This window comes from Oreochromis niloticus, linkage group LG9, assembly GCF_001858045.2.
Source record: "Oreochromis niloticus isolate F11D_XX linkage group LG9, O_niloticus_UMD_NMBU, whole genome shotgun sequence".
NCBI classification, from domain to species: domain Eukaryota; kingdom Metazoa; phylum Chordata; class Actinopteri; order Cichliformes; family Cichlidae; genus Oreochromis; species Oreochromis niloticus.
Window position 1 is genome coordinate 7,500,113 of NC_031974.2, and position 25,505 is coordinate 7,525,617.

The 25,505-nt window shown below is 40.0% G+C and overlaps 2 protein-coding genes across 11 annotated transcripts in view; both read left to right on the forward strand.

Moving 5' to 3' along the window:
* Positions 1-13,142, forward strand: part of LOC100708037 (gamma-aminobutyric acid receptor subunit rho-3) — a 30,117-nt gene extending 16,975 nt beyond the window's left edge. Inside the window, exons 1-9 of one of the 2 annotated variants that reach the window (XM_013266701.3) lie at positions 3,616-3,634; positions 5,136-5,203; positions 6,565-6,788; positions 7,952-8,034; positions 8,185-8,322; positions 8,792-8,944; positions 9,975-10,036; positions 10,611-10,742; positions 11,989-13,142. In XM_013266701.3, the coding sequence (XP_013122155.1) occupies positions 5,201-5,203; positions 6,565-6,788; positions 7,952-8,034; positions 8,185-8,322; positions 8,792-8,944; positions 9,975-10,036; positions 10,611-10,742; positions 11,989-12,291 (1,098 nt within the window). In that variant the 5' untranslated portion in view covers positions 3,616-3,634; positions 5,136-5,200 and the 3' untranslated portion in view covers positions 12,292-13,142. Of the gene's footprint in view, positions 1-3,615; positions 3,635-5,135; positions 5,204-6,564; positions 6,789-7,951; positions 8,035-8,184; positions 8,323-8,791; positions 8,945-9,974; positions 10,037-10,610; positions 10,743-11,988 lie in introns of those variants that run through there. The other variant, XM_003459045.5, reaches the window with a different exon arrangement.
* A 1,200-nt stretch (positions 13,143-14,342) lies between these two features.
* LOC100707769 (la-related protein 4B) lies at positions 14,343-24,295 on the forward strand. Of its 9 annotated transcripts, none has more exons than XM_025910475.1 (16): positions 14,343-14,496; positions 17,205-17,342; positions 17,442-17,564; positions 18,385-18,433; positions 18,701-18,837; positions 19,119-19,222; positions 19,389-19,499; positions 19,826-20,098; positions 20,306-20,385; positions 20,464-20,661; positions 21,632-21,701; positions 21,773-21,868; positions 22,170-22,238; positions 22,369-22,451; positions 22,653-22,722; positions 23,203-24,295. In XM_025910475.1, exons 2-16 carry the CDS (start codon positions 17,246-17,248, stop codon positions 23,221-23,223), a joined length of 1,581 nt encoding a protein of 526 aa, XP_025766260.1. In that variant the 5' UTR covers positions 14,343-14,496; positions 17,205-17,245; the 3' UTR covers positions 23,224-24,295. The 9 variants fall into 9 exon arrangements, 8 of the variants coding, with proteins under 8 accessions (XP_025766260.1, XP_005464393.1, XP_025766265.1 ...); XM_025910478.1 differs by lacking the exon at positions 14,343-14,496 and adding an exon at positions 14,836-15,067; XM_025910476.1 differs by lacking the exon at positions 14,343-14,496 and adding an exon at positions 15,055-15,192.
* Positions 24,296-25,505: the final 1,210 nt, after the last annotated feature.

Below are 25,505 nucleotides of genomic sequence, written 5' to 3' on the forward strand. Positions count from 1 at the left end.
CTGAAATTCAGATAAATTATCTCCAAAACAGATGGCCTTAGTTTCAAGGTCTGAATAGTGACATCATTATCGTAAGACTGTATTTGTTTTTGTTTTTTTGGCAACCAGGGAGAAAAACCTGTGGTTGCAAAAATACTTCTGATCTCACATATCTGTGTGAAAATGGCCCCGACCTCGATAAACTCCCCTCTAAGTTAGAATTTGATATCCATCAGTCATTTCTGGTCAAAATGAATGCATGGGAAACTTGGGCAGCAACCATCAACACTTTCACGTTCTGGCAAGCAATAGGAACGGAAGTTCATTAACTATATTCTAAGTGTCAGAAAGAAAGACTGTCCAGGATATGCTCATTGGCTAATGACTTGTTATGTGAACATGAGGATTCATAAGCAGCCAATGCAGTCTTAAGTTTGCTGCTATTAAATATGTGTCATCGCTATGACAACATTTCAGGCAAAACTGCAATATGATGGGGATTTAAGACCATGGCCATCAAAATGCCAAAAAAATAACATTTGCCCCTATGTAGATTCAAATATGTATCTTTTAGCACATAGATGTGCTTTTGGCCCTTGAATGACTGCACATTATTCTTATATAGGGCACATTTTTGTGGATTGTACACATGGGCAAAGAAAGTGAGTTTTAGTGTACCCCTATTGTGACAGTGTGAGGTCACTCAGTAACAGTGTTGGTCAAGTTACTTGAAAAAAGTAATTAGTTACTAATTACTGATTACTTCTTCAAGAAAGTAATCCTGTTACTTTACTGATGACTTATTTTCAAAAGTTATTAGTTACTTTATTACTTAGTTCTCTTTAAAAACATGATATACAACCTGAATACTTAATAAAGAAATAGACCTTTCAGCCCAATTCTATTTTTTCTGCATAATCCATCATATAAAATTGATATATATAATATAACTCTTTCAAATAGATGCAAGTAAAACACAGCAAAAAACAATTAAAATCAAATATTCAGCAGCACTAAGTCTTGTTGCTCTTAAATCTATTTTCCCCTGTTTAGCAGGAGTGGGGCGGGTGGCGGTTTGCCCGGTGTCGCAGTCATGTCAGTGGGGGGATCCGGAGGTTTCTCTGAAAATTTCACATTCCCGTGGCAGCTTGCTTGGTACTTGCTCAGATCTGAAGTTTAATTTTTCGCTGTAGAAAGAAGTTTTCTTCCCACTTGCGTGTACAGTGGAAGCTAATGTTTTTGTCACTTTTACGGACTAAAACTTAAAATAATGTCTGCACTTCCACGCTTTAAACTCTCTCCCGCACTCCATATTATCTATTGTTGATCTGCACACGTCTGTTGCTGCCACAGCAGTTGTAAGAATGTTAGTGTGGCAGCACTTTGCTCAAACAATAATCTGGATGGTAGTCTTCTTCATTTTAAAACTCTACTACTGTATATGTAGCTTGACTCATACGGAGGCCTTTAAATCATGAATTATGGAGCCTTATTCATGTCAAGAAAACACTACCCACACAAACATCACACCCACTCCAGTCACAATGCCCCAGCAGAAATGGAAAGTTCACATATTTTGAGCAGTTTTGCATTGAAAACAGCTGTTTTCTATACCGTAACCTAGATGGCCTAAGACATTCCCATTTAATCCAAACTTAGCCCGGATTAAATAAAGACATCTAAGAATGGCAACACACGCTAACAGGCTGAAAGAGTGGTCGGAGCTGGTTTTCCTTCTGTGCATTCTCCTCATTGTTAACCTTTTAACATTACCTCCAAATGAATGGAAACATTTTTCTCCAGCAGGACGGCAGTGAAATCATTGTTGTTGCTTGTGGTCAGCGCAGGAATGAGCTGTTTTGTCTGCAGGTCGCAGCTGTGGATATATCCCAAAATTAACAGTATAGAATTCCAAAGGAGAGCACAGCTACTAGGCACTGTTATGGGATAGACAAACTTCTTTCCTAAACTTTTTCAGGTCATGATTGCTTTGTGGAGCAAACAGTGAGTGAGTAACCATAATTTAAGTGGTGTTTTTTATGATTATTGGTAGGTCGCAGAGCCCTCCAGCTATGTGTGTTCTGCTTGTTTATGTGCGTTCAGCCTTTTTAGGAGCCGTTAAACAATCTGCTGATGAGGAAGACGGGGTGGGGCGGGGGAGCTAAAGACAGATGTCGATGGCTGCACAGGTGAGTTGGTGCCAAACACAAAGGATGTCACAACACAAAATGAGGTTTCCGGCTCAGGACGGGTGATTGGATTAAAGCAATAAACGAGAAGTGACTGATCCTGATACGCTGTTAAATTATTTTTCAAACAGTTTTACTCCAAAAATTGATATATTTTTTCCGGTTTTTATTCTATCCCATCTCACTGTAGGACATTAAACAGACACTAGTATTTTTTCAGGCAGGCTTCCGGTGCTGTTAAAAAAGCCTCCGTGCCTTAAACATGAGTCCACCTTAAAAATAGTATTTTTATTGTTATCACAGGATAGTTTTCTATTCTTTTTTTTCTTTAAGTATGAAGGCATGTGGATTTCTGTGAGCTGTGTTTCTGTTTTCACTCCACTGTGTGTATTATGTGTTTCACTAAGTGAGAAACTCATAAAATGTTTCAGTCGACAAATTAGATCCGAGATTCCTGGAACGTCTGTTGGTGTGTTGGTGTCGTATGACAGTATGGTCCTGCCTTCCAATAACTGCATGGATTTGTCCAGCTTTATTGCTTAGAATTCTTTGTTGACAGTTATATTACATTTGTCTTTATTGCAGTTTGATAATGTCAATTAAAGCTGCAAGCAGCGACTAAAGGGCCCTTGCACCTTGGTGCATGCATACATAGGTGTGTTGCAGTCGAGGCATTTCCTGCATTCATGTGGGTGTTTTACACCCTGGATTCTAACTGACAGCAGCACAAACCTGTTACTTATCACTTCCTGTGCACACTATCTGGCCTTCAGGAACCACTGATCATATGTATGTCATTGGTGGAACGCACAATAAAAATTTCAAATACATGAGGTGGTGTTTATAGCTAAATGTTGTTTTTCTTTTGCTTCCCAGTGGTGATACAACTGTGGCACCTAAATGTCTCCAATCTCAGGCTTCGATCAAAAATATTCAGTCTGTTCTAAATTTGACAATCTACCTTTGAGTTATGAGATTTTTTGTGCTGTGGCAAATGGTAGAAATACAACTTGCGGACAAGGACATGCTTCAACAAAACCACAGCTCATATTCATGTGATTAAATCTGTGGGTGGAGTTTGTGTCCTGGGTTTGTGAGTTTGTGCCTGAAGACACAGCAAAACTGTCCTGGTGTTGATTCAAACCCAGGACTTTCACAGCCTTCTGTGGGTTTGCATGTTCTTCTTTTGCTTCGTCACACGGATCAAAGACATGCCTCTTAGGTTAGCTGTGCACTCTAAATTCTGTTACAGCCCGAGGCCTTTCATGTGTGTGTGTGTGTGTGTGTGTGTGTGTGTGGTTTTTGATGCAGGAGACTGCAGGAAGTGCCAGTGTTTTGTGAGGCTAGTCCGGTGTCCTGCAGGTTTTAGATGTGTCCTTGATCCAACACAGCTGATTTTAATGACTAAATGACCTCCTCAACATGTCTTGAAGTTCTCCAGAAGGCTGGTAACAAACTTGATTCAGGTGTGTTGACCCAGGGTGAGATCTAAAGCCTGCAGGACACCGCCTGGGTTAGAGTAAAATTAGAGTTTCTGTCTTATGAAGGCTGCTCTATTTACCTGGCTAAATCACCATGGTTACTCAACCTAAACACATAACCTGGCCAGAGCAGGCTATGTTCAGAGTTTTAATTTAAAATGAGCTCAAATGTCTTGAAGTTCTCCAGAAGCCTGTTAACGAACTAATAATTTGATTCAGGTGTGTTGAAACAGGGTGAGATCTAAAGCCTGCAGGACACCGGCCCTCGAGGCCTGGAGTCCGACATCCCCAGAGCTTGGAAAGAAAAGCGTCTGGACTTGTTTAATTTTCTTGAAGACGTTTCACCTCTCATCCAAGAAGCTTGTTCAGTTCTAAGAGCATATGGTGGAGAGTCCCAGATTTTAAGCCCTATGGGAGTGTCTCCCAAGGGGGTCATGGACCCCCTATGGATCCTCTACCTAATCACAACGTGTAAAAACGGGTGTAGGTCACAGTCTGCCAAGGTTTCAGGTGAACCCACTGTGAAACCTAGCCCAACCCTATCATGTGATTTCCTGAGGTCAGATGGCCCAGGATGTGAGTGGGCTTTAAGGTGCCTGGGAAGGGATCTCAAAACTGGATTATAGATGGCAGACAGTTGGTGTTGTAAGCCACCGCCTCTGTTCAAAGGCGGATGTTCACAGTGGACGTAAATGGCTTCTTTCACTCCTCTTTCAAACCATCTGTCCTCTCTGTCCAAAATGTGAATATTGGCATCTTCGAAAGAGTGACCTTTATCCTGCTGAGGGACTGCTGAGTCTTGTCCTGTGGAGGTGGCTCTTCTATGTTGTGCCATGCGCTTGTGAAGTGGCTGTTTGGTCTCTCCAATGTAGAGGTCTGAGCATTCCTCACTACACTGTACCACACACACTGCGTTGTGGTTAGATCGAGGATCGATAGGGGGTCCATGACCCCGTGGGGGACACTCCCATAAAGCTTAAAAATCTCGGACTCTCCACCATTTACTCTTACAACTGAAGAAGGTTCTTGGATGAGAGGTGAAACGTCTTTAAGAACATCAAAGAAGTCCACATGCTTTTCTTTCCAAGCTCCTTAGACTACGATGACCTGGATGACGGAGAACCTTCACTGACATATTTGGCATCTGATGGTTGTTAACCCTGGAATAGACCAGTGAGGGTCCAGGGTGTGTCTGTGGCTCCAGCAAACCTGAAGACACCCTGAAATTAAATGGGAGGCGCTTTAGAATCATTCTGTCACACGCACTTGCGAAACCCATAAAATATGACCCATGTGCCAAGTCTATCTAAGTTTATGACTTTTTACGGTTTCCTCCATTCACACCCCCCACCCCCACTCACACACCACAATTGTGACACCCATTGAGCTGCACAGAGTTGACTGTCTGAGTTTCTTTACTAGCACTGATTAATAATTTATGAGTTAATGGCATTGAAATGAAATGTTTTCCATGCCTTTGCTTCAGGTGCGCCCATCCCTGTAGGTATTGATGTGCAGGTGGAGAGCATCGACAGCATCTCAGAGGTCAACATGGTGAGGATTTTTTTAATGACATGTCACAGAGGAAAGGACCCAAATGCAAGATGTCACAATAAAAGTCCAAAAATCAAAAATAGGAAAGACAAGAAGTAGCAAGAGCCATACATGAAAGGTAGGATTGTGAAGGAAGGGGAATAAAAACAGGTGGATAACCTGATTTAGGAAAGTGGCAAATAAATCCAATAGAGAAAAAAGGAAGCCAGCAAAGTGAGAGGATAACTGAACACAAGAGATACTATTTGGACCGGTAATCAGAAAGGGAGTGTGACTAACAGGAATGAAGGAAGGTCACAAGCAAATAATCATAAAAGAGGCTGCAAATGTTGGTTAAATGTCTTAATACAATAGTTTTTAGATTGTAAAATAAATAAACAGATTACCAGATTAAATAAACTATTAAGGTGTTTAACAGAGGGTTGAAGAATCAGGGCCAAACAGCTGGTGCTGTTCACAAAAAGGCCTCAAACCAGGTGTGTCAAATACTGAATGTAGCCTGTGGCCCAGATATGGCCTAAAAAGGATCCAGTCAGACCTGCTGGACTGCTTTAAACAGAAAGAGAGCTTAAATTATGAACTTTTCAGTGTATTTTAGATCAACGGGCTTTATGCTGCAAATAGTGGCTCAATAGTTTACACATTTACCAAACAGACAAACACTTCCTGCTTTTGTCTCTCCTCCCAGGATGAGGGAGGAGAGACAACTCCCTCTGGGGTTGCATCAGGAGGGCCATCCAGGATAAAAAAAATATCTGCCAAATTAATCACATAGAGCTAACCAGTGTGTCAACCTCTTTGTGCATTGTGCTGCAAATCATTAAGAATTTATTGAGTTTTAGAGTTTGGTATTAAAAGCACTGCCAGACCGCACCTAAAGAAGATCATAAAAAAGTCAGTCTTATGAGCCGAAAACAATCTTCTTAAGACAAATTACACCAAAAGCTGTCATATTTTGCCCTTCTTTCATAACCTTTCAGTACAGATAAAATCATGTAGACAAACTGAACTCAAGAGATTCCTTAAACTGTAGTTTTATAACTTTATGGTTTTACTGACGTCACTGTCTGTCAGTTGACTCTCTGGCTCTTGATCCCTCAAGTGGCCAGCTTTGAAGTCAGCTCCATGTCTAACCTAAAAGTTCTTCCAGCTAAGAGAGATAAATGAGAACAGGACGGTGCTGCAATGGCAGCCTGATCTAAAACAATAGAAGTGTTGACCCCAGGTTCAGGCTCTGTCTGGAACCACATTTTCTGAGCCCCCAGATCTCCCATGAATTCAAACTTGCTTGAAAAACATGAATAAGAATTAAAGGAACATAAGAAGTAGCTGTTTCTCTGGTGTGTGTCTGCATTCTGTAGGACTTCACCATGACTCTGTACCTGCGTCACTACTGGAAGGACGAGCGGCTGGCGTTCCCGTCTGGAAACAACCAGAGCAGGACATTTGACTCCCGGCTGGTGAAGAAGATCTGGGTTCCTGATGTCTTCTTCGTCCACTCCAAACGCTCCTTCATCCATGACACCACCATGGAGAACATCATGCTGCGGGTTTACCCCGATGGAAAAATCCTCTACAGCGTCAGGTAGAGGGCAGGTGTTTAGGTGGATATACATGGGGTTAAGCTGCAGAGAAGACGATGAAATCCTCTAAAGCTTAGTGCAGCCAAGCTTTCACTTTATTAAATGTATGTGGTGTCAGGAAAACATTGATTTAGTAGAGTTTTTTTATATAATAAACTAATTAAGCTAATAATGATTTCTTTAAGGAATTGCACTGTGCACGTCTGTAGCATCCGTTATGAACCAAGCGTCCCTTAAACTATTCAGAAGCCTCACTGATGTTTTAATATACTGACCAGGAATTTCTTTAGGTGCACCTATTCTACTGCCCATTGACCCAGACATCTAATCAGCCAATGACGTGACAGTAACTCTGACATGGCAACCTGCTGAAGTTCAAGCTGAGCATCAAAATGAGAAAAAAAGGGATTTAAGTGGCTTTAAATGTGACATGAATGTGAATGTGAAGGTGATTGTCTGCAGAAGAGCATCAGTGAATGCACAAAACATCAAAGCTTGAAGCAGATAAGCTACAGGAGAAGAGAACCAGATCAGCTGCCACTCTGCTCAGCTCTGCTCAACGGGAAACTGAGGCTACAATTCACATCAATAGGAAAAATATGGCTGGTCTGAGAAGTCTCAATTTCTGATGCAACATTCGGAAATGGCATAAAAGTACAGATCAATCCTCCTCCACGATGACCACATGTCTATGCATGGGATGTGTTGGAGCAGGAGATTTGCATCATGGATCTGCAGCCAACTAATTTGCAGCAACAGCGGGAAGCTATCGTGTCAATAGCTTCACACGATTGGACCAAAACCTCCGAAGAATGTTTCCAACACTTGGATGAATCTGTGCCACGAATTACGTTAAGTTCTGAAAAAAAGGGGGTCTGGTATTAAGCAAAGTGCAACTAATGAGAGTGTATCGTATGTGGCAGATAAAACTTTGCATTTCCAGCTAAAACTGACAAAATGGAAATTTTTGCAGCTCCAGTTGGTAAAAAGTTCTAGATTCCTACTGTAATCTTTGTTTCTCTGCCCTATTTCCACTCTTCTGACTCTGCTTCTAGGGAGTAAACTGTAAGGAGGAACAGGTTGTCCAGGTCACCATGAACTTTATCTGGAGTGCAGGAACAGCTACAGGGGAAGCAGATTTATATCTGTGTGTTTGGTGTTTCAGGGTCACTGTGACGGCTCTCTGCTCGATGGACTTCAGCAGCTTCCCTTTGGACACACAAAACTGCTCGCTGGAGTTGGAGAGCTGTAAGACACATTCAGTATATACACACAATAATAAAAACTTCATGTTCTTAGATCATAAAGTAACACATGATGGATAATGTCAGCTGACCTCAGTTCTTGTCTTTCCTCTGTTTTCTCTCTCCCTTTGTTTCTCTTGGTTTTTCACTGTAGACGCGTATAACGAGAATGACCTGATGCTTTACTGGAAAAATGGCAACGACTCTCTGAGGACGGATGAGATCGTATTGTCACAGTTCTTCATTGAGCATTTCCAAGCCTCCAGTGGCCTGGCTTTCTACAGCAGCACCGGTGTGTTTTCGTGAACCTGTATCATCTGCGTGGACTCACTTTTAGAGACAAAACACAAGTCATAGTACAGATCATTATGATTTAAAGCAGGGGTCTCAAACTCCTCGAGGACCGGTGTCCTGAAACTTTTCCATGTGTCCCTGTTGCAACACATCTGAATACAATTAGTAGGTCATTAGCAAGATTGTGTCATTGCATCATAAAATAATGGAAGTGGGAGCAGAATCATATTTAGTATTCACAAATATATGGACACGTCTGCCTCTCTTCTTTTAGATATATGGCAGTTTTTCCCTGGTTTGGGCTTCTTGGTTCAGTGACAGTTTTTCCATACTTGACTGCCTTTAGAGGCCTTTGGGATGAACAGAAACTCCAACCTTATCATCAAGTGTCACAGTTTGCTGAAAAGACTGAAACCAAAATGGAAAGGCTCATGACTCATGTCAGTGTTTCTGTCTCTCTTTGTCAGGCTGGTACAACCGTCTCTTCATAACCTTCATCCTGCGGAGGCACATCTTCTTCTTCATGCTGCAGACGTACTTCCCCACCATGCTGATGGTCGTCCTCTCCTGGGTCTCCTTCTGGATCGACAGACGGGCCGTTCCTGCAAGAGTGTCTCTGGGTAACATTGATTAATCAAATCTTAAGTACAACCACCAAAAATCCCAGTCTTTCTGCTCTCCCCTAGCTCCGGGAGATACCACAACAGTTAAAGAGGCACACTACACCTGTAAATAGTGCCGATTTGTTCTGTTCCTTCATTAGGGTGAAGCCTAATGACTCCAGTGATGCTTTAACATTTTATTTCACACCATCATTGATCTATTTTATCCTACACTCCACATTTTATATGAATCTAAAACCGATTCCATCAATATCAATTTGACACTGTTGATGGATATTTTTGATTTTTATTTTTATTTTTCATCACATCTTATACAGAGTGTGTAAGACAGTTAAATTAAAATCCACAACCTATATAAACCACAGAAGAACAGGCTCCGGCTGAAGCAAGTGTATTTAGTTTGTTTTGTTTTGAGTCAAAGTTACAATATTAACAGGTGGAGTGCTAAATTGATGCTAGCAAGCTCCATCTATAAACTGTGTGAGTGAGATACCTGTTAATTAGTGCTAACAGACCAATGAAAAAAAACTAGGCTTTCACATACTCAGACTGAAGAACAAACGTCATGGATGCTCTGTACCTCACAGCAAGATTTTTTAAAATAATTGTATTAAATTCTCCAGCAGGCATGACGAACACAATCACAGTCCACAGGTTCATTTCATTGACTCCAGCTGGGGGAGCCGAGGCCCAGCAGACAGTTACCACCTTACACCTTCTGTGTGTCAGCACACCTGCTCATCAAAGTTATAACAGTAAATGGATGAGTTCCAAAGAAATGTCACCCTCTGAACAGTTGCTGTAATCATGTGTATCTCTGCTGTAAAGGTTTTAACATGGGAGTCTGTGGAGGAGGATTCATTTTGAAGCCAGCCTCAATGCAAATTTGAAGAACTGCCGTTTTTGGTTCTTGGTATCTACACTCATGTCCAAAAACAAAACAGCCATTCTTCACCAAACAGCACATGTTATTTGAAAGAATTTGAATGTCATGTGTGTAGTGAGTGTGTTTTCTCGGCCCCTGCAGGTATAACCACAGTGCTCACCATGTCCACCATCATCACAGGAGTGTCCGCCTCGATGCCTCAGGTAACAGCTGTGTTTGTGAGGGGTCAGGAGGCCTATGTGGGCTCAGGGTGACCAAAACAGATGATCAGAAAGGAATTTAACAGCTTATCAATGCCAATGTAAAATTTCTTTAAAACTTTTTGCATTTGCATTATTTTTATTTACCTTGTGTGGAGCATAATAGCCCAAAAGATCCTTCTTTGACTTAAACTGTACAAACTTAATCATGGAAGAAAAGTGCAAAGGTTAAGATAACATTTGGGGACTGAAAGTTTCATCATTTTCATCATTTATTTGCCATTTGCTATTTGCCATAAAGCCATTTCCCAAATATATGATGAAAGCAACAAAATGTGTTATAAATTAATATACAATATATATATATATATTTTACAGTTTAACTTTAACATTAATAATATTGAAATTTTGCAAAATGAGGAGCTGGGAGAGCAAATATTTTGTAACTAAATTAGGAGGATATATGCACATACGTTTTTAGGTTTTTTATGTCTATTGAAACCCCATTTAAAAATAGCAACAAATGAAAGTAGTTAATTTTTTTTTAAAAAATGTGAAAATGTGCAATGCTTTCCAGGTGTCGTACGTGAAAGCGGTGGACATCTACCTGTGGACCAGCTTCCTGTTTGTCTTCCTGTCTGTGATTGAATATGCAGCTGTGAACTACTGCACCACTCTGGAGGAGATGAGGAAGATGAAGAGGGGGAAGGTCAGCACAGGGGGAAAAGGGGATTATTACTGTGAAAGAGAGATGGAAAACAAACAGGAGCATATTTTGCTTAATGTCTCACTCTAGTGGCCAATCAGGGCTATTACATGTGCTGAACAGAACCCAGCTGCATCTTGGAGCTCAAACATTTACTCAAACTTGACATTTTCGTGCAAAGCATGCAAGCCTTTTTGGAGCCAGAGTATATAAATCAATTAAATTAAATTAAATTTTATTTATACAGCGCCAAATCACAGCAACAGCCACCTCAATGTGCTTTATATTGTAAGTTAGACCCTACAATAATACATACAGAGAAAACCCAACAATCATACGACCCCCTATTAGCAAGCACTTTGGCGACAGTGGGAAGGAAAAAACTTTCTTTTAACAGGAAGTAACCATCAGCTGGAAGGTGTTATTGTCTTCATGAGGGTTTGAACTGTTGAAGGAAGAGAAAAAGCGAAGATTCGTCCTGGTGAAACACTGCCACCTTGTGGCGAGAGCAAACATTACATTTTGCTGAGGAGTTTTACAGAAATATCTTTAAAAAGTCAAAAGCAGTTAAAAAGAAACTGCAGTCAGGTGAACATTTCCTGTCCTTTCAAAACATCCACAAGTTTTAAACTGCTTTGTGTTATTATTAGCTTTTCCTTTCTTTTGAATTTGTCTTCGTTCCAGTCACTAGTTTGTTTGAATTTTTTTATTACTTCCAGTTCTAAAGTCTAGTTTGTATCTTAATTTTTAGACAGTAATTTTTTTCCCACTTGGCTTTGAGTTTACTCCTAGTAAACTATGATAACTGCAACACTGTTCAGAGAAAGTGTTCAAATTCTATTTAATCGATTAGTACTAGTATATACATTATAAAAGTATTTCCAAAATCTCCCACATGTCAACTGGGAATTTGGATTTCTGTGTAAATAAAATTTTAAACAAAGTCCATTAAGAAGTCCCCCCCCCCCCCCCCCATTATTTTGAAGGATCATCTGAATGAAATGTCAGAGTCCTCTGAGACAAAAAAAACTGCACATGTTTAGTCACCAGACAACTGATGTAAAGAAATGCTTAAAAAGTTTGTCTTTGACACAAAATGGAATTTTTAAGAGATTTTTCCCCTTGAAGTTATAATTCCAGCATCATCTTTGCTCTTGAAGATTAATCCTCAGAATGTAATTCAGGATTTTTTGAGTGCCGGTTCTCTGTCGGTGAAATCTCTCCCTGCTTGTTTTCTTTGCCTTTAAAGATCCCGTCCACCTTCAACGCCAGTCAAGCAATGGCCTTTGACGGGTGTTTCCACGACAACGATATTGAGCTGACTACATTCCCCCGTCTGGCACCCACCTTGACCTCCGACCCTCTGACATCGCCAACCCAAAGCTCAGACATGCGCCCCACGGAAGGGACTCGGCTTCGCCGGCAGCGGTCCGTACGTGAAAACGTGGACCTGCTGGTCAACAACAGCTACATGATCGACTCGTACTCCAGACTGGCCTTCCCTCTGTCCTACCTGCTCTTCAACACCATCTACTGGAGCATGTACTCCTGATCCAGCACTCTACAAATTGAGTCTGAGTGCTACAGAGGAGATTCCTCATCTGGACAGAGGTCCGCAGAGACTTCACTGAAATGGCTCTCAGTTAGAGAGGCCTCAGCTACATCCAGCTGATGTTCTTTGCCGAAGAGCTGAGATAAAAACCCTCGAGGACTCTCAGCCTGAGTACGAACTCTGTAATTGTGCATTTATCTCATCAGAGGGGCTTCAAATCCTGAGAGTCAGACTTTTTCTGTTTGGATGATCTGTACATGTGTCTTTGCTTTTTGTGCGTCATCATAGCCTCAAGCTCAAAGTTCATATCAATATGTGCTATTGATATATGATATCTTTGTCAATTTCTCTAGCTACAAGATATTAAATTAGACATAAACAGCGTGAATATGTGCTTTTTGAAATATCAGAACATCTGCACACGTTTAAACACTGTGACTGGAGCAAAGCAAACACTGTAAGTGTAATTTGGTGTGTTTCTTGATGAATTTGTATCTTGTTTGCAGTGTTGGAGTGTACGGGCAGAAATATTTCGCTGGATTCATGTGGGCTTTTCAACATTTCTCATCATAATAGTTAAAAATTATGTAATTTCATAATCTTTTTTTTATTTGAGAAAAAAAATATGGCTCATTACGTATTTGCATTAACAAGAAAATATTGTAAGGTACAACAGGTGGTGGTTGGATAAAAAAAGCAGTATAGTGTAAAGGCTTAAAAGTTGTATTTTGTTAACTTGCCGTAAACATTAAAACAGCGGTTTTATGTAAAGTTGTCAAAGGATCCATGCACCGGTTCTGCAAAAGCTGGAAATATGTTTGTACTTGAAAGAAAATATGAATTATACTAACAATGAGTGTTTGAGCCTGCAGTACATCTTATTCCTTAGGGGTCACCTCAGCAAATCATCTGTCTCATATCACCCTATCATCCTCCACTGTTGCACGAACCATGTCCTTCACCACATGCATGAGTTATTCATGAGATTCCAAGCTGATGAAAATGGAAAGCCGGTAAATTTCACACTTTAGTAAGCATTTGGTGACATGATCAGAATCAGAATCATGTTTATTTGCCATGTATATGCGCAGACACATACAAGGAATTTGGTTCTGGTAGATGGTGACTCTCAAGCACAGCAATGGAAATCACAACAGTATGTAAACAACACAATACACACACACACACACGTGTGTATATATACATGTACACAAACATACACAAAGCTGTGTAAACCAACCATAAATAACCAATCTTGTACCGCGGCGCCATCTTGTAAGAGGAGATGATATTATACTCTATAGCTGTATTAATCTAAGGCAGCCATAAACTGGTCACAGCCCATTTTGAAATCTGAAAAATGTCTACAGCCCACCTGACCTCGTGACCTCTACTGTGACATCAAAAAAGTGTAAATAGAAAAACAACAAAGCAAATGTTTAATTTACATCAATATTTTCTAAATGATACATTTACTTCTGTAAAATAATGAACCATACAAAACTGTTATTTTTCCAGTAAGAATATGTTTTAAAAATCACATGCCCTTCTTAAATTTACAGATTATTGTTATATAAACACTGAAAATTGTCATGTAAAAGTCAACACATACAACTGAAACTGCAACAAAATAATGTTAAAATTATGTTTTTTTTAAATAGGTTATGTATATAAGATCTGTCAAAACAAAATAAATAAAAGAGATTTTTTAAAAAAAATAAAAAGAGATCAAATGGAAAAATAAAGACTTAACAGAACTACTAAAATTTCGAATTTTAACCTAACCCCAAATTATTAAAATAATAACTCTAAATATCAACTTAGCTTTGCCTTGCAATTTTTTTAAAACTTTATTTCTGGGGGTTTTTTACATTTTTTTTTTACAGTTTAAATATATATTTTATCTTTTTTTATACTGAAACATGACAACATACTATTATGAATATATAATTATTAAAATTACATATATTTATATTCAGACGGATATTTAACAGTGGTTACTTTTCACAATTCCATAAACATTTAGTGAGAGTATTAGAAACATTTTTATTTTTTCTACAGGAGTTAATGTAAGTTTATTGACGTGAATAAAAGATTTTTTCATTATATAAGCGCGGTTTCCATGGCAGCCGCAGAGTTCATGGGGGCAAAATAACGTAAACCTGCGGAAGAAAATCCACCGAGAGCAGAGCAGAGAGGTAACAGGTGAGTTTCTGTCTCACAATGAAAACACCTCAGAGAGGGTGAGCTTGGTACAAGCTAAGCTCCAGCAGTGTGACATTAACAGAGGTTAAATATATATTTGATCGTGTTTTATATCGAAATATGACTACATAGTATTATGAATCTGAATTATTATAATTTATTTATTTATATTGGATGGATATTTAACAGTGGCTACATTTCACAATTGCATAAACATTTGATGAGATTATTAAAAACATGTTTTATTTTATGTTACATTGCTCCAGCAGTATGACATTAACAGGGGTTAGCGATGGCCGTTAGCACCTTAAACGTTAAAGTTAGATTCACGGACGTTAACAGTGGTTGACCGTTGTTAAAGTCCACGGTTCGCGTTAAACGGATGAGGCTCTGGTCCTGCTTGACTTGACTTCCACCTGCAGAGGTGTGTGTCTTTAAAGGCCAGTGTAGTCACTTTCACTCCGCCCATCGAGGCTGATTTGAGGCCGGAGCGCAGAAACGTAACGCCAACGGAAAACACGCCCAACCCAGAGACTTTTAGCTCTTATTTAGTTCAAGGTTTACCGCTGAGGTGTGTTCAGAGTCCTGCTTTTTATTAACTTGTTTTTCTAAAGTGTTAAAAACTCGTCTTAATTCAGCCAGAGCCCTTTTCCCTGAACCGTTGATGAGTTTGGGGATTTTTCTTTTATTGAGGCAGTGAGTATTAAACATGTGTGGGGATGTTGATGAAATGATGAGGCACCGTGCACAAAAACGCGTATCTTCTTTAAATGTGGGGATTTGATCTACTTTTTATGGCCTTCTTCATTTGACACCGTTTAGGCAGATGTTGTTTGGGCCATCATGTTGTTTTCTAATCATACTGTGATATGCATGTATTGTCTAGTGGTCTGTCTGTTTTTGTTAGTATGAGCTTAAGGGTTGGGTTTACATGGGACAGGATGGTTTTAATTATTTAAATATTTTAACTAGTGATTGTTTATGTATCTTCCCAAAATTGCAGATCTTGATTCATTTCTTTTTACAAAAGAAATGTCTGGAAATTTCAGGGGGTTTTTATTCGAAAGTTCAAAAATTGCCTCAGAATTTAGTGTGTGGAGGGAAAATAAGTGTAAAGGTGGATGAATTGGCCTTAAAAAATCTAGAAAATTATTTGATATATAAAGCCAAAATTTCACTGCGATCATTTTATACATGACCAAATTTTAAACTACAAACTTTTCAGGGAAATCAGAGGTGGCTGAGCAGAAAATGTTGAGAAAATTTGATGTTTTGAGTTGTAATGACCCTCCTCAGATCAAATTTATTTATACAGCACCAACTGAGCAGTCACCATGAGGTGCAACAACAATATTCATCACTTTTCACTTTGGCGGGGAGGAAGAACTCCCTTTTAACTCAGGGAGTAGCAGTGGCCTCCCATGACAAAGTGGGGGTTGTGGGGAAGTGAAAAAGAAAAGGGGAGCATAGGGAGGCAGGAGAACACACAGAATGGGGGAGAGAGGACAAAAATTTAATGAAGAAAACTCAGAACCACTGAAGGATTTCATTTTCAAGGCATGTAGATAATTTTTTTCTCTACATAATTAGCAATAATTACAGTAGAAGAAGAAGACAGACTTACCCATTTTTAAAGGTTTTCATTGTAAAAGTTAATTCATTCATTCAGAGATCAGTGGTTCAGGTGTGGACAACCACACACTGACTGGATCTAATGACAGTGACTGATGTCTGATTGGTGTCACACATATATTCAAACACACACACAAAGTAGTGCCTGTGTGCAATTTCTGTGATTGAGACAGTTTCCCAAAGTGCTGACGTGCACATCGTCACCACCTGTGACTCATCCGGCACTCCAAATGAACTTAGTTATCAAGATAACAGCAACAAAGTGGACCACACCTTGGCTGCTGTAGACCCCAATCAGATCGATGTTTACTCTTCAACTCCATGTTACAAGATTCATTTCCTGGGTCATGAACCTGCTGCTGCTCCTGAGGAGGTAAAGAAGGAAGGAAACTGCGAGGGCTGGGCTCAGGGGGCGTCTGAGGCCGAGCCTGGGCAGGGTGAGAGCACGAAGTGTATCGACACAGAGCAAATCCCAGAATCTGTCTCAGAGCTCCAACCCTCTATGGCTCTGCTGGGAGCTTATCCCTACAGCACAGTGATGCCTCAGGGGACCTGCATGTGGGACTGGCACACAGATTGCATTCAGTCTGTAAGTGTTCACTCAGTATGCCGACTGACTGGGCTGAGCGATAACATTCACATGCTAACTGCTTAAAGAAAACCCTGTAAGAACAGGATTTGGTTGATGTGTTGTGGTTTCATTCATATACAGGCAAAAATTGAGCTACCTACAACTGGAAGCAGCCATTGTGCGTTAAGAAGTTACATGTTACTGTTCATACAAGTGTCCTTGATGCATAAGCACAGTCTGACTGACCAGTGAGGTACATAAACTTCCTGTTAATGCTTTGATATCACAGGATCACAATCAGTGGAAACATTTAAACACAGAGTGGATACAGGTTAACATTTGAGCTACATTTCTGATTGGCTCCATGGATTTTGTTGATCTTTGTTACACCTCTGAACCTACACAAACATTATTCTCTGCCATCTTCTCTGTGGTTCATATAAAAAGGAAGGTGTTGTGCTTGTAGGTTTTAATACACTCATGAATGTATGTATTTTTATTATAGGAACCTGCCACCGCTCCAGGCCTCAACCCTAATCCTGAAATATGGACCACAACAATTTTTACCTGAGCTACCCTGACCCCGCCTACCAGCAGGTTCAGCAGCCATGGCTGGTCCATGAAAATCTGACCCTTCAGGAAGGTAGGCTAGATCTGCTTTTTCCCACACACAGGCATTTTATTGGCTGCTGGATATTGTGGGGTTATTGTTTATTATTTGGTTATTTGTGTATTTTTTAAGGATATGTACCAGTGTTTCAGCAGGAGAACATGGTCCTGGGTGATCCTAAAGCACTGGAATATCAGACACTGAGAGCCGACGCTCACATGTTTAACGGAGGGTCCTGTGACCCACCTGTGACAGGTACAAAGCTGAATTGGGTTTCTGTTTGAGGTCCTTCCAGCTGTGTTTGTAAAATCCAGTATTTCTCACACACGTTGGCTTTACTTGGTCTGTGAGCTACGCTGAGGCAGCATGTGTTTAAAAAAACAACAACAATTTGATTCGTCAGCTCCCTTTATTTTGAAATTTCTTCATTTCCTGACCAATTGGCTCATTGGGCGTATTACTGTTGTGGTGGAATCATTTAGCTACTCCTCCAGGGGGGATCTTCTATGGTCAGGCAGACCCCCAACAACTGGAAACAGTAGTCCTCGTTCTGCTCTTGAGATTATCACCACCTGCAGGTGGAGAACTAGATCGTGTGCTGCTATGCTGAACTAATGGAGGCACAGTCACAGCATGAGAGACTCACTGGAGTTGGAGTTTAGTTTTGTCACACAGTATGTACATCAAATACAAAAGCAGTAGTTAATCATCTAAACTAAGATCAACAAAATTATCTAAATTTATTGTTCCTTTAAAAGCGTCTGTCCACAGGCACACAGATCAAGGATGTCTTTCTTATAACTGAGGGACAGTTTGTTTTATAGTCATCACCGATTTTAAAATCATCAAACAAACACACACCATGATTTAGAAGTCTAGAATAAAACAAATAAATATACAGTGACTTATTTAAAGGTTAAACAACTGAACCAAACAATTCCTGCTGCCAGTTGCTTTTACCAGCAACTGTCATTTGAATCTAAGTCTGTGGGAAACATTGAAATTAATCTTAACAAAATCTCTAATATTAAAGGTACAAATGGGACTGATGGCTTCATGACTTCTGTGATTTCAGATGAGATCAGACAAGAGCTGAGGACTGTTTTGGAGTCCTACCTGAACAGGTATTAGCTTTGCACACATACCCCCTATTTTACAGACCCACTACTTGCAGTTGGTACAAACTAAAAAAAAACATATGGTTTAGTATTTTTGCTGTGGTTGTAGTTTGGTTTGACCCATTTATTGGTGTATGTATATGTAAACATCAATACAAATGAATGGGACATTTGCGTTTCTTTAATCTGACAATATATGCACTGTGATCTTTGGGGACCCCTCCATCGTCAGCATGTATCAGTGTTCTCAGCAGTTCTTCCGTCCCTCCTCAGAGAGCACCTCAGCAATGACCTGTATCTCAAGTCTCAGATGGACAGCAACCAGTATGTTTCCATCTCTGCTCTGGCCTGCCTCGACCAGATCAAGAATCTCACCACAGACGTGGACCTCATCTCCGATGTTCTCAGATGTCAGTGTTTGTTTCTGTGGGTATAGGTGGAGGCAGAGTAACTCCAGAGGTTGTGTCAGTTTTGAGTTATAATATTTAATGTACATGTGTGGACTGATTATTTCCTTTGCTACAAAACCACGGGATCGTGATAGGGATTAGTGAAGAGGAATGTTTTGTTCGGGTATTCTTACGATGCACATATTTGAAGGAACTGTTCTAGTAGATTCAATGTAGAGATGAGAGTGATGAACGTGGTTTATTGTTATCCTGAAACACCCTCTGCTGTTGTTGTCCGCTAGCCATGCCGCTGGTCCAGTTTTCCCCATGTGGACAGAAAGTTCGTCCCAGACCTAGCCGGTGCGTTTTAATCCTGAGGGAGATTCCTAACACCACACCTCAAGAGGTGAGACTCCACAAAATACCCCAACGCAACCAAAACCCTCCTGGACAGGTGTTGTTCTTACATGTAGGTGCACGTGTGGGGATAGATATATGTGTCTTTATTTAAAGGAGTTTAAAGGTAAATTGTGTATGTTGGCAGCGTGTTTTATATTGCTGTTGCTGTGCAGGAGGTGGAAGCTCTCTTTGAAGGAGAGAACCTGCCCAAGTTCAAGAGCTGCGAGTTTGTGAGCAACGATAACTGGTTCATCACCTTCAAATCAGAAGCCGATGCACAGCAGGTAGAAAAGGGTTCATGATGACTAAAGTACGCCAGGAGAGAAATAAAATAGTTGCTTCTTTTTTGGGGCACATTTAGCCACCAAGGCTAAAGCCATTTAGGTCTGTTATACTGAAAGAAGACAGACATATATTCAGTCAATATCTACAAATCTGAGTACCTTTAAGCAAAGAAAGCTAGATGGACAAGTAGTGCTACAAGCTAGCTGAAAAATGTCTGTAATTGATTTTAGGGTGAGCAGTCCTGTTAAAAAGTGCTCCTGATAGCTTCCTTTGTTGGGAGATTTGATAATACAATAACTGAAATAATCTGAGTCCATGTTTTCAGACCTACGAGTACCTCAGAGAACAGGTTCGGGTGTTTAAGGGAAAGCCCATCATGGTGAGGATGAAGGCCGAAACAACAGCAGCCATTGCTTTGGCTCCAAACCAAAGCTACCGACCCCCCCAGCCAGAACAGTGCAACAACTATTATGGTTTCTACCCCTCCGCTACCACCTACCAGCAGTCCTGCCCGACCCACGCGTCCACACAACAGCTAAACGAATTCCTCGGTGAGGTGTGGACTTTGGCTGCATCTGGATATCAAGACTGGGCCGAAGTGAGTTTGTTAAAGATGAATTATGTGGCATGAGTTTGTACCTGGAAAAGTTAATTATGGCACTTAATTTTATATCAGTGTTAAACAGATTAGTAATTTTTTTTTCCTGTGATTTGTGGATGTCGTTAGTGTTAATGTGTCGTTTAATGTGTGTGAGGAGCTCTTTGGCTCCTTCTCTGATTAAGCTGTTGTTGTTTTCATCATCAGCCTCCTCTACTGATGAACCACTTCATGGATGGCTTCACAGCAGCTTCCGCTTTCAAACCGTGCCACCCACACAGCCAAAGGTAGCTCCTTTTTATTCTCTTATGGCATCACACTTTATGATGTCCATCAGTGTGAAGACTGATTGTTTGTTTCTTCAGGACAGGCTCGAGTTGGTCAAACTGTGACCGTTGGCAGTCCCAGCAGCCTGCCTCCTCGCACTCATCAGAGCAGCCATCAGATTGTTCCTTTCCTACATGGCCCGGTCGAGGACGGTCACGGGGAAAGGTGCGCCTTCCGAGTAGAGGTGGAAGAAAGGAACCCAACAAGCAGGTCACATCTCCCACTGAGCAGGGAAGGTAACAAAACATCAGTTCAAGTTTCAGATGTCTCTTTTTTATTCTCTATTAATCTCAAGTCCTGCTATGCCCAGTTCATTAGTATAGTTTATGTAGTGAAAATAGGTCATGACATAAGGGCATGTTTTCTTGATACCATTTATACTGTTCATTGAGTTCAGAGTGAGGGTTAAAATTGTAACCTCTTCCTTCTGGTTCATTTCACACAAATATGAAGTCAGATGGAGCGGTAACTCATCGGACCGTTTTGGCACTGTTATCATGGAACCCTGCAGCTAAAAATAAACTGACAACAAGTCATGCTCCACTTTGCTAATGTCTTTACTTTCTTTTCACAATGAGGTTGAGACAACGTACACGAAACGTTATGTTTAACGAGTAGAAAAAACGGCAAACAAATGTGTATTCTCTGTATGTTAATAATAAACCAGGTCTTAACCTTTGGAAAATCTACTTTGAAGGGCTTAGAAAACACATGAGAAGCCCAAGAAGTTCTCTCTTTAAGTGCCCCGTCTCTTTCATAACGTCTCTGCCACAATCTGCTCGTTTTGAGCAGGCACAATCGCACACACATTCAGCAAGTGTGTCTTTATAGGTCTCCTCTTTTCAAAACAGTAACTCACTGACTGCCTGTATCAGACATGTTTAGGGAAATTAAAATCCAAATTAAGCCAAGAATTATGCGTATGGCATGAACCTGACCTGGAAGGGTGGAGGTTTGACAACAGTAGCTTCAAAGATAACAAACTGTAAGCAATAAAAATTAGAGCTATGGAATGTAGAGCAGCGAAGACGGGTTACAGCCACAGTAGGCTAAAAAGACTCGATGTAAACGTCATCATCAGGTTCTCAGACCATAGGCAGCCCTCTCTCTGTCTGTCACTTTTTACACTTGTAGGATGCTTGTTCTTTAATAAAGTTATAAATCAGACGTTCCTCAGAGCTCTGTGTTTCCTGTGTGTCCCTGAAGGAGAGGAAACTTCAACCAGAGGAGGAGAGAGCCCGCAAGGTCCTGGGAGCGACCCACTCGAAGCAGTCAGGTAAGTCACCACTGAGCGTTGTGTATGTGCACTTTGTTCACACAGCGTACTGGCCATTTCTGTTTGTGTAGAATTCACAGAGTCAGTCCCCTCCTTGTCGGCCGTCTCCCCATTTTGAGCTCACCCTGTCGAACTTCCCTCTTCTTCCTCCTCCAGCCTCTACCATGGCAAGTCTTCCTCCAGCTAACAGTAACACCAAGGCAACCAGGTCCCTCTGTAGTACACACACACAGCTCACCTGGGGCTCATGGCCGTCAGAGTAACTGAGGCTCTGTTCACTGTAAAACTCCAGCCATACCGACTATATGTGTATAATCTGCTGGACAAAGACACAGTGTTTGTAACTGTAAGGTTGTCTGTTAAAGTCTAATCTGACCTTCTTGTTCTTTAATGTAGCCTTTGGTTTGCACCTTGTCTGTAGTTTGACAGTTATACACCTACCTCCTCAAAGATGTTCTCGATGTTTAGATGTTGTTGTTTGTCTCAACCATGGATCGTCTTCTGTGGTCTATCAGGCTCTTTCATGTCGTTGTGTCGGTCAGTGCATTCATTCTTTATAAGAATGAAGCAGATTGTCTCAATTGTCACATTATGTACTTAAAGTACATGAATATACATGAAGTGATGAATGAACAGTGTTTTGTTTTTTCTTTTTGATTTTTTAAAGTCCTCACAAAGTGAATTAAAAAGCAGCAGCTCCTGCGCCTCAGAGGCAGCGTCTTCACAGGAGCCTCAGCTGGTCTCAGAGCAGTGAGTATCTCTGACACAGCAGCTGGGCGCTCTCAGTCTTCTGTTTTCACATGTAAGGTGTCTATACCGCTCACTTTTACAGTTAATATGATTAACAGTATATGGCTCAGGCTTCTACAGTTATTTCACTTTGGCTCATGAGATATCTGAAAAGTAAAGAAGCAGCCGTGCGTGCTAAGATAGTTGTGTTTGTGTTTGCAGGGCTGCGAATGAAGCCTCAGAGATGACCACTCAAGAGAAACCAGTTCAGCACACACAGGAACCAGTAACTGTGAGACTGCTTTTCAACTTCTTTGTGGTGTTAAAATTCATTTTCTTAGTTGAATTACTATTTCACTTCACAACTTTTATCCATGCTACAGTATTTGATCCTTTTTATTTCAATTTGCATCTGCATCTTTTGGGCATGTCTGCTTTAAATGCTGTTCTGCACCTACATCTGTTAGTGCCACCTACCAAACACTTGGGAGGAAACAGGAAGCTGAATTTTTTGATAGCTGGTGTTTGGTAATTCTAAACTGTGCGTTTTTAAAAAAAAAAAAAAAAAAAAAAAAAAAGGTAGAAATCACAAAAGGGGTTGATAGGAACAAAAAAGAAAAATACAGCAAATAAACTTTTGTAAAGGGAGTTGGTTTTTAAAAAAACAAAATTGGTAATATACATCAAAAGTAGCACAAGTGCAGCACTTTAGAGTCATATGTTGTAAAGGTGTAATGGGGAGTTTGACCCCATCTTTACTCTGTTTGCCCAGGGGTCCAGGAAACTGACCTAAGCAGAGGTCTGCAAGAGAGGCTTATGCAGCAAGTCGGGTCCTACCTTCACAAAACTGGGGTGATGCACCAGAGCCAGCTCAGTGGAAACGCTGTTGAAATGAGATGAAGAAAAGACACTTTTTTTTGTTGTTTGGGAGTGTCTAAAAGATAAAATGTTATTGTTGTCTTCATTTGTAAAAACAGGCTGCACGTTTACTGTAGAGAATGATCTCTTATAATACACTGAGTAACACATTTAAGCCTTTAAATCAGCTTAATCCAGGTCTGCATGTTTGTTCAGTGCAGAGGTCTTTGACTGGTTGGCAAAACCAACTTTTCAGTTTTTTAGACAGGAAGCTGGTAGAAATCTGCATATTTTGATCTGCTACTTTAATTTCTGTTTTATTTCTTGATTTGTAGTTTAGGACTGTTTGTAGAGAGTGAGCTTCCATTTTTTGATTTCTTCTTGCTTTCCTGATGGCATCGACAATTCTTTTCGTCCTGTTTGTGTGTGTTACATGTTTTCTTAGTTGTACAGGATGTTCCGCCATGATTGTGAACTTATTTTAGTGTTGTTGTTTTATTTCTCCACCCATACTTCTGTGTTATCTGTGACTGCTGTGGACACACATGAAGCTTTTTCCATAAATCACTGCTGATCAGCCGTATTATTTCCATTTTTAGATACCAGAGAGCTGTCAAGGTCCAGTGTGTTTAATGAGAACTGGGGGATCAGATCTGATTTGAGCATGTTTCCCTTACTTTAGAAAAGTTTTATTTATTTTAAACAGGAGTGCATTTCAGTGTCACAGGGCCTAATATTTTGGACACAGCTGGGCTTCCGTAAAGGGAAACGCCCTTTTGGCTGGGTGGGTACTTACTGTGTGTCTATAAACAAACATTGTTTCAGCACTTGAACTGTATGTGAGAACTTGAATTTGATTGTAATGAAGCCATTGTTCTTTTGTTTGAAATATAAAGTTTTAATGTAAAATAGTTGTCATGGAGACAGAGTGGGCACGGTTGTGGAAAGTTACTTTGTACAGACTGTACATATTGAACAACTATTAAAGAAGTGCCTTTGAAGTTAAAGTTTTGTTTTTATATGTATTTATTCTGCTCTATCCGATCATCGTCTCCCTGATTAACATTTAAATATAGAGTCAGCACCCTTTACGTTATTTCCTTCTTTGGACCAGCAGATGGCAGAAGAGTAACACCATAACACTCATTACTCCATTATCTGGCACCACCACTTGTTTACAATGAGGATGATTTGATTCTCAGAAGGCTATAGGCCTAATGAATGAGATGAAGAATACTAATGAAATACATCGTATTCTGCAGACAAATTTATGCTCAGTTATGTGTCACAGGCACATTATGCTCATTCAATCATACTGTGCTTAATTGAAGGGCGCTTGACCTTTAATATTAATGATATTATGCTGCTGAGGCTCAGTTTTCAAACGCAGACATCGAATATAGAACAGCCACATTAAAAGTAATGGCTAATGAGAGAAGGAGAAGAAAAGCTATGTGTTAAACTGGAAATAATCACTACCCAAAATGCAGACAGGGGTTTGATTTAAAAACTTAACAAACATGACTAATAAATCTGCACTTTTAGAATGTAAGCTATGCAGTTTGAATGCAGTTTGATCAGGCAGAGCTTCCTCACAAACTGAGTCAACAAAAGGAAGATATGACTATTTTTATTTACAGAACATACTCTGAAATCATTTCAGAACTCATTAGACACCTTGTTGAACTTGCTTATTCAAACTTTTGTTTCCCAACAGAAAAATGTTTTAGCAGTCTGTGATGTAGTTTCTAATCATTTAAAATTCATTTATTTAAAAAGTGAGTAATAAAAATAAAGTTGACACTGAAACTTGATATGACACAATTTTTTTTAGAGTTTCAGCTCTACAATTTTCCCCTCAAAACTTTGAGTCTTGTTGGGGTCTTTGAGTTGTTCCTAAGAACTAAACAACTTTCATAATATTAAGATAAACAAAATTTGCATTGCAAAAGACAAGCAGAACAGGCGCAAATTATTTCTAGGTGGTAGAATAAACTTTTCTCGAGTGCTTTTTAGTGTATCTTAATTTTAAACCTTTTAAATGAAAGAAAATATAGGTTACGCTTGAATATTATGGGTTTTTTTTTCAAGAAATCTACAAATAAAACAATTGTAGTTTTATTTTAAAGGGTTTAAAATAAATACAAGTGAAATAAATACCTAAATAAGTTCCCAACGTGAAAGAAAAAACATTTATTTCCATTTTTTTGAACTTAT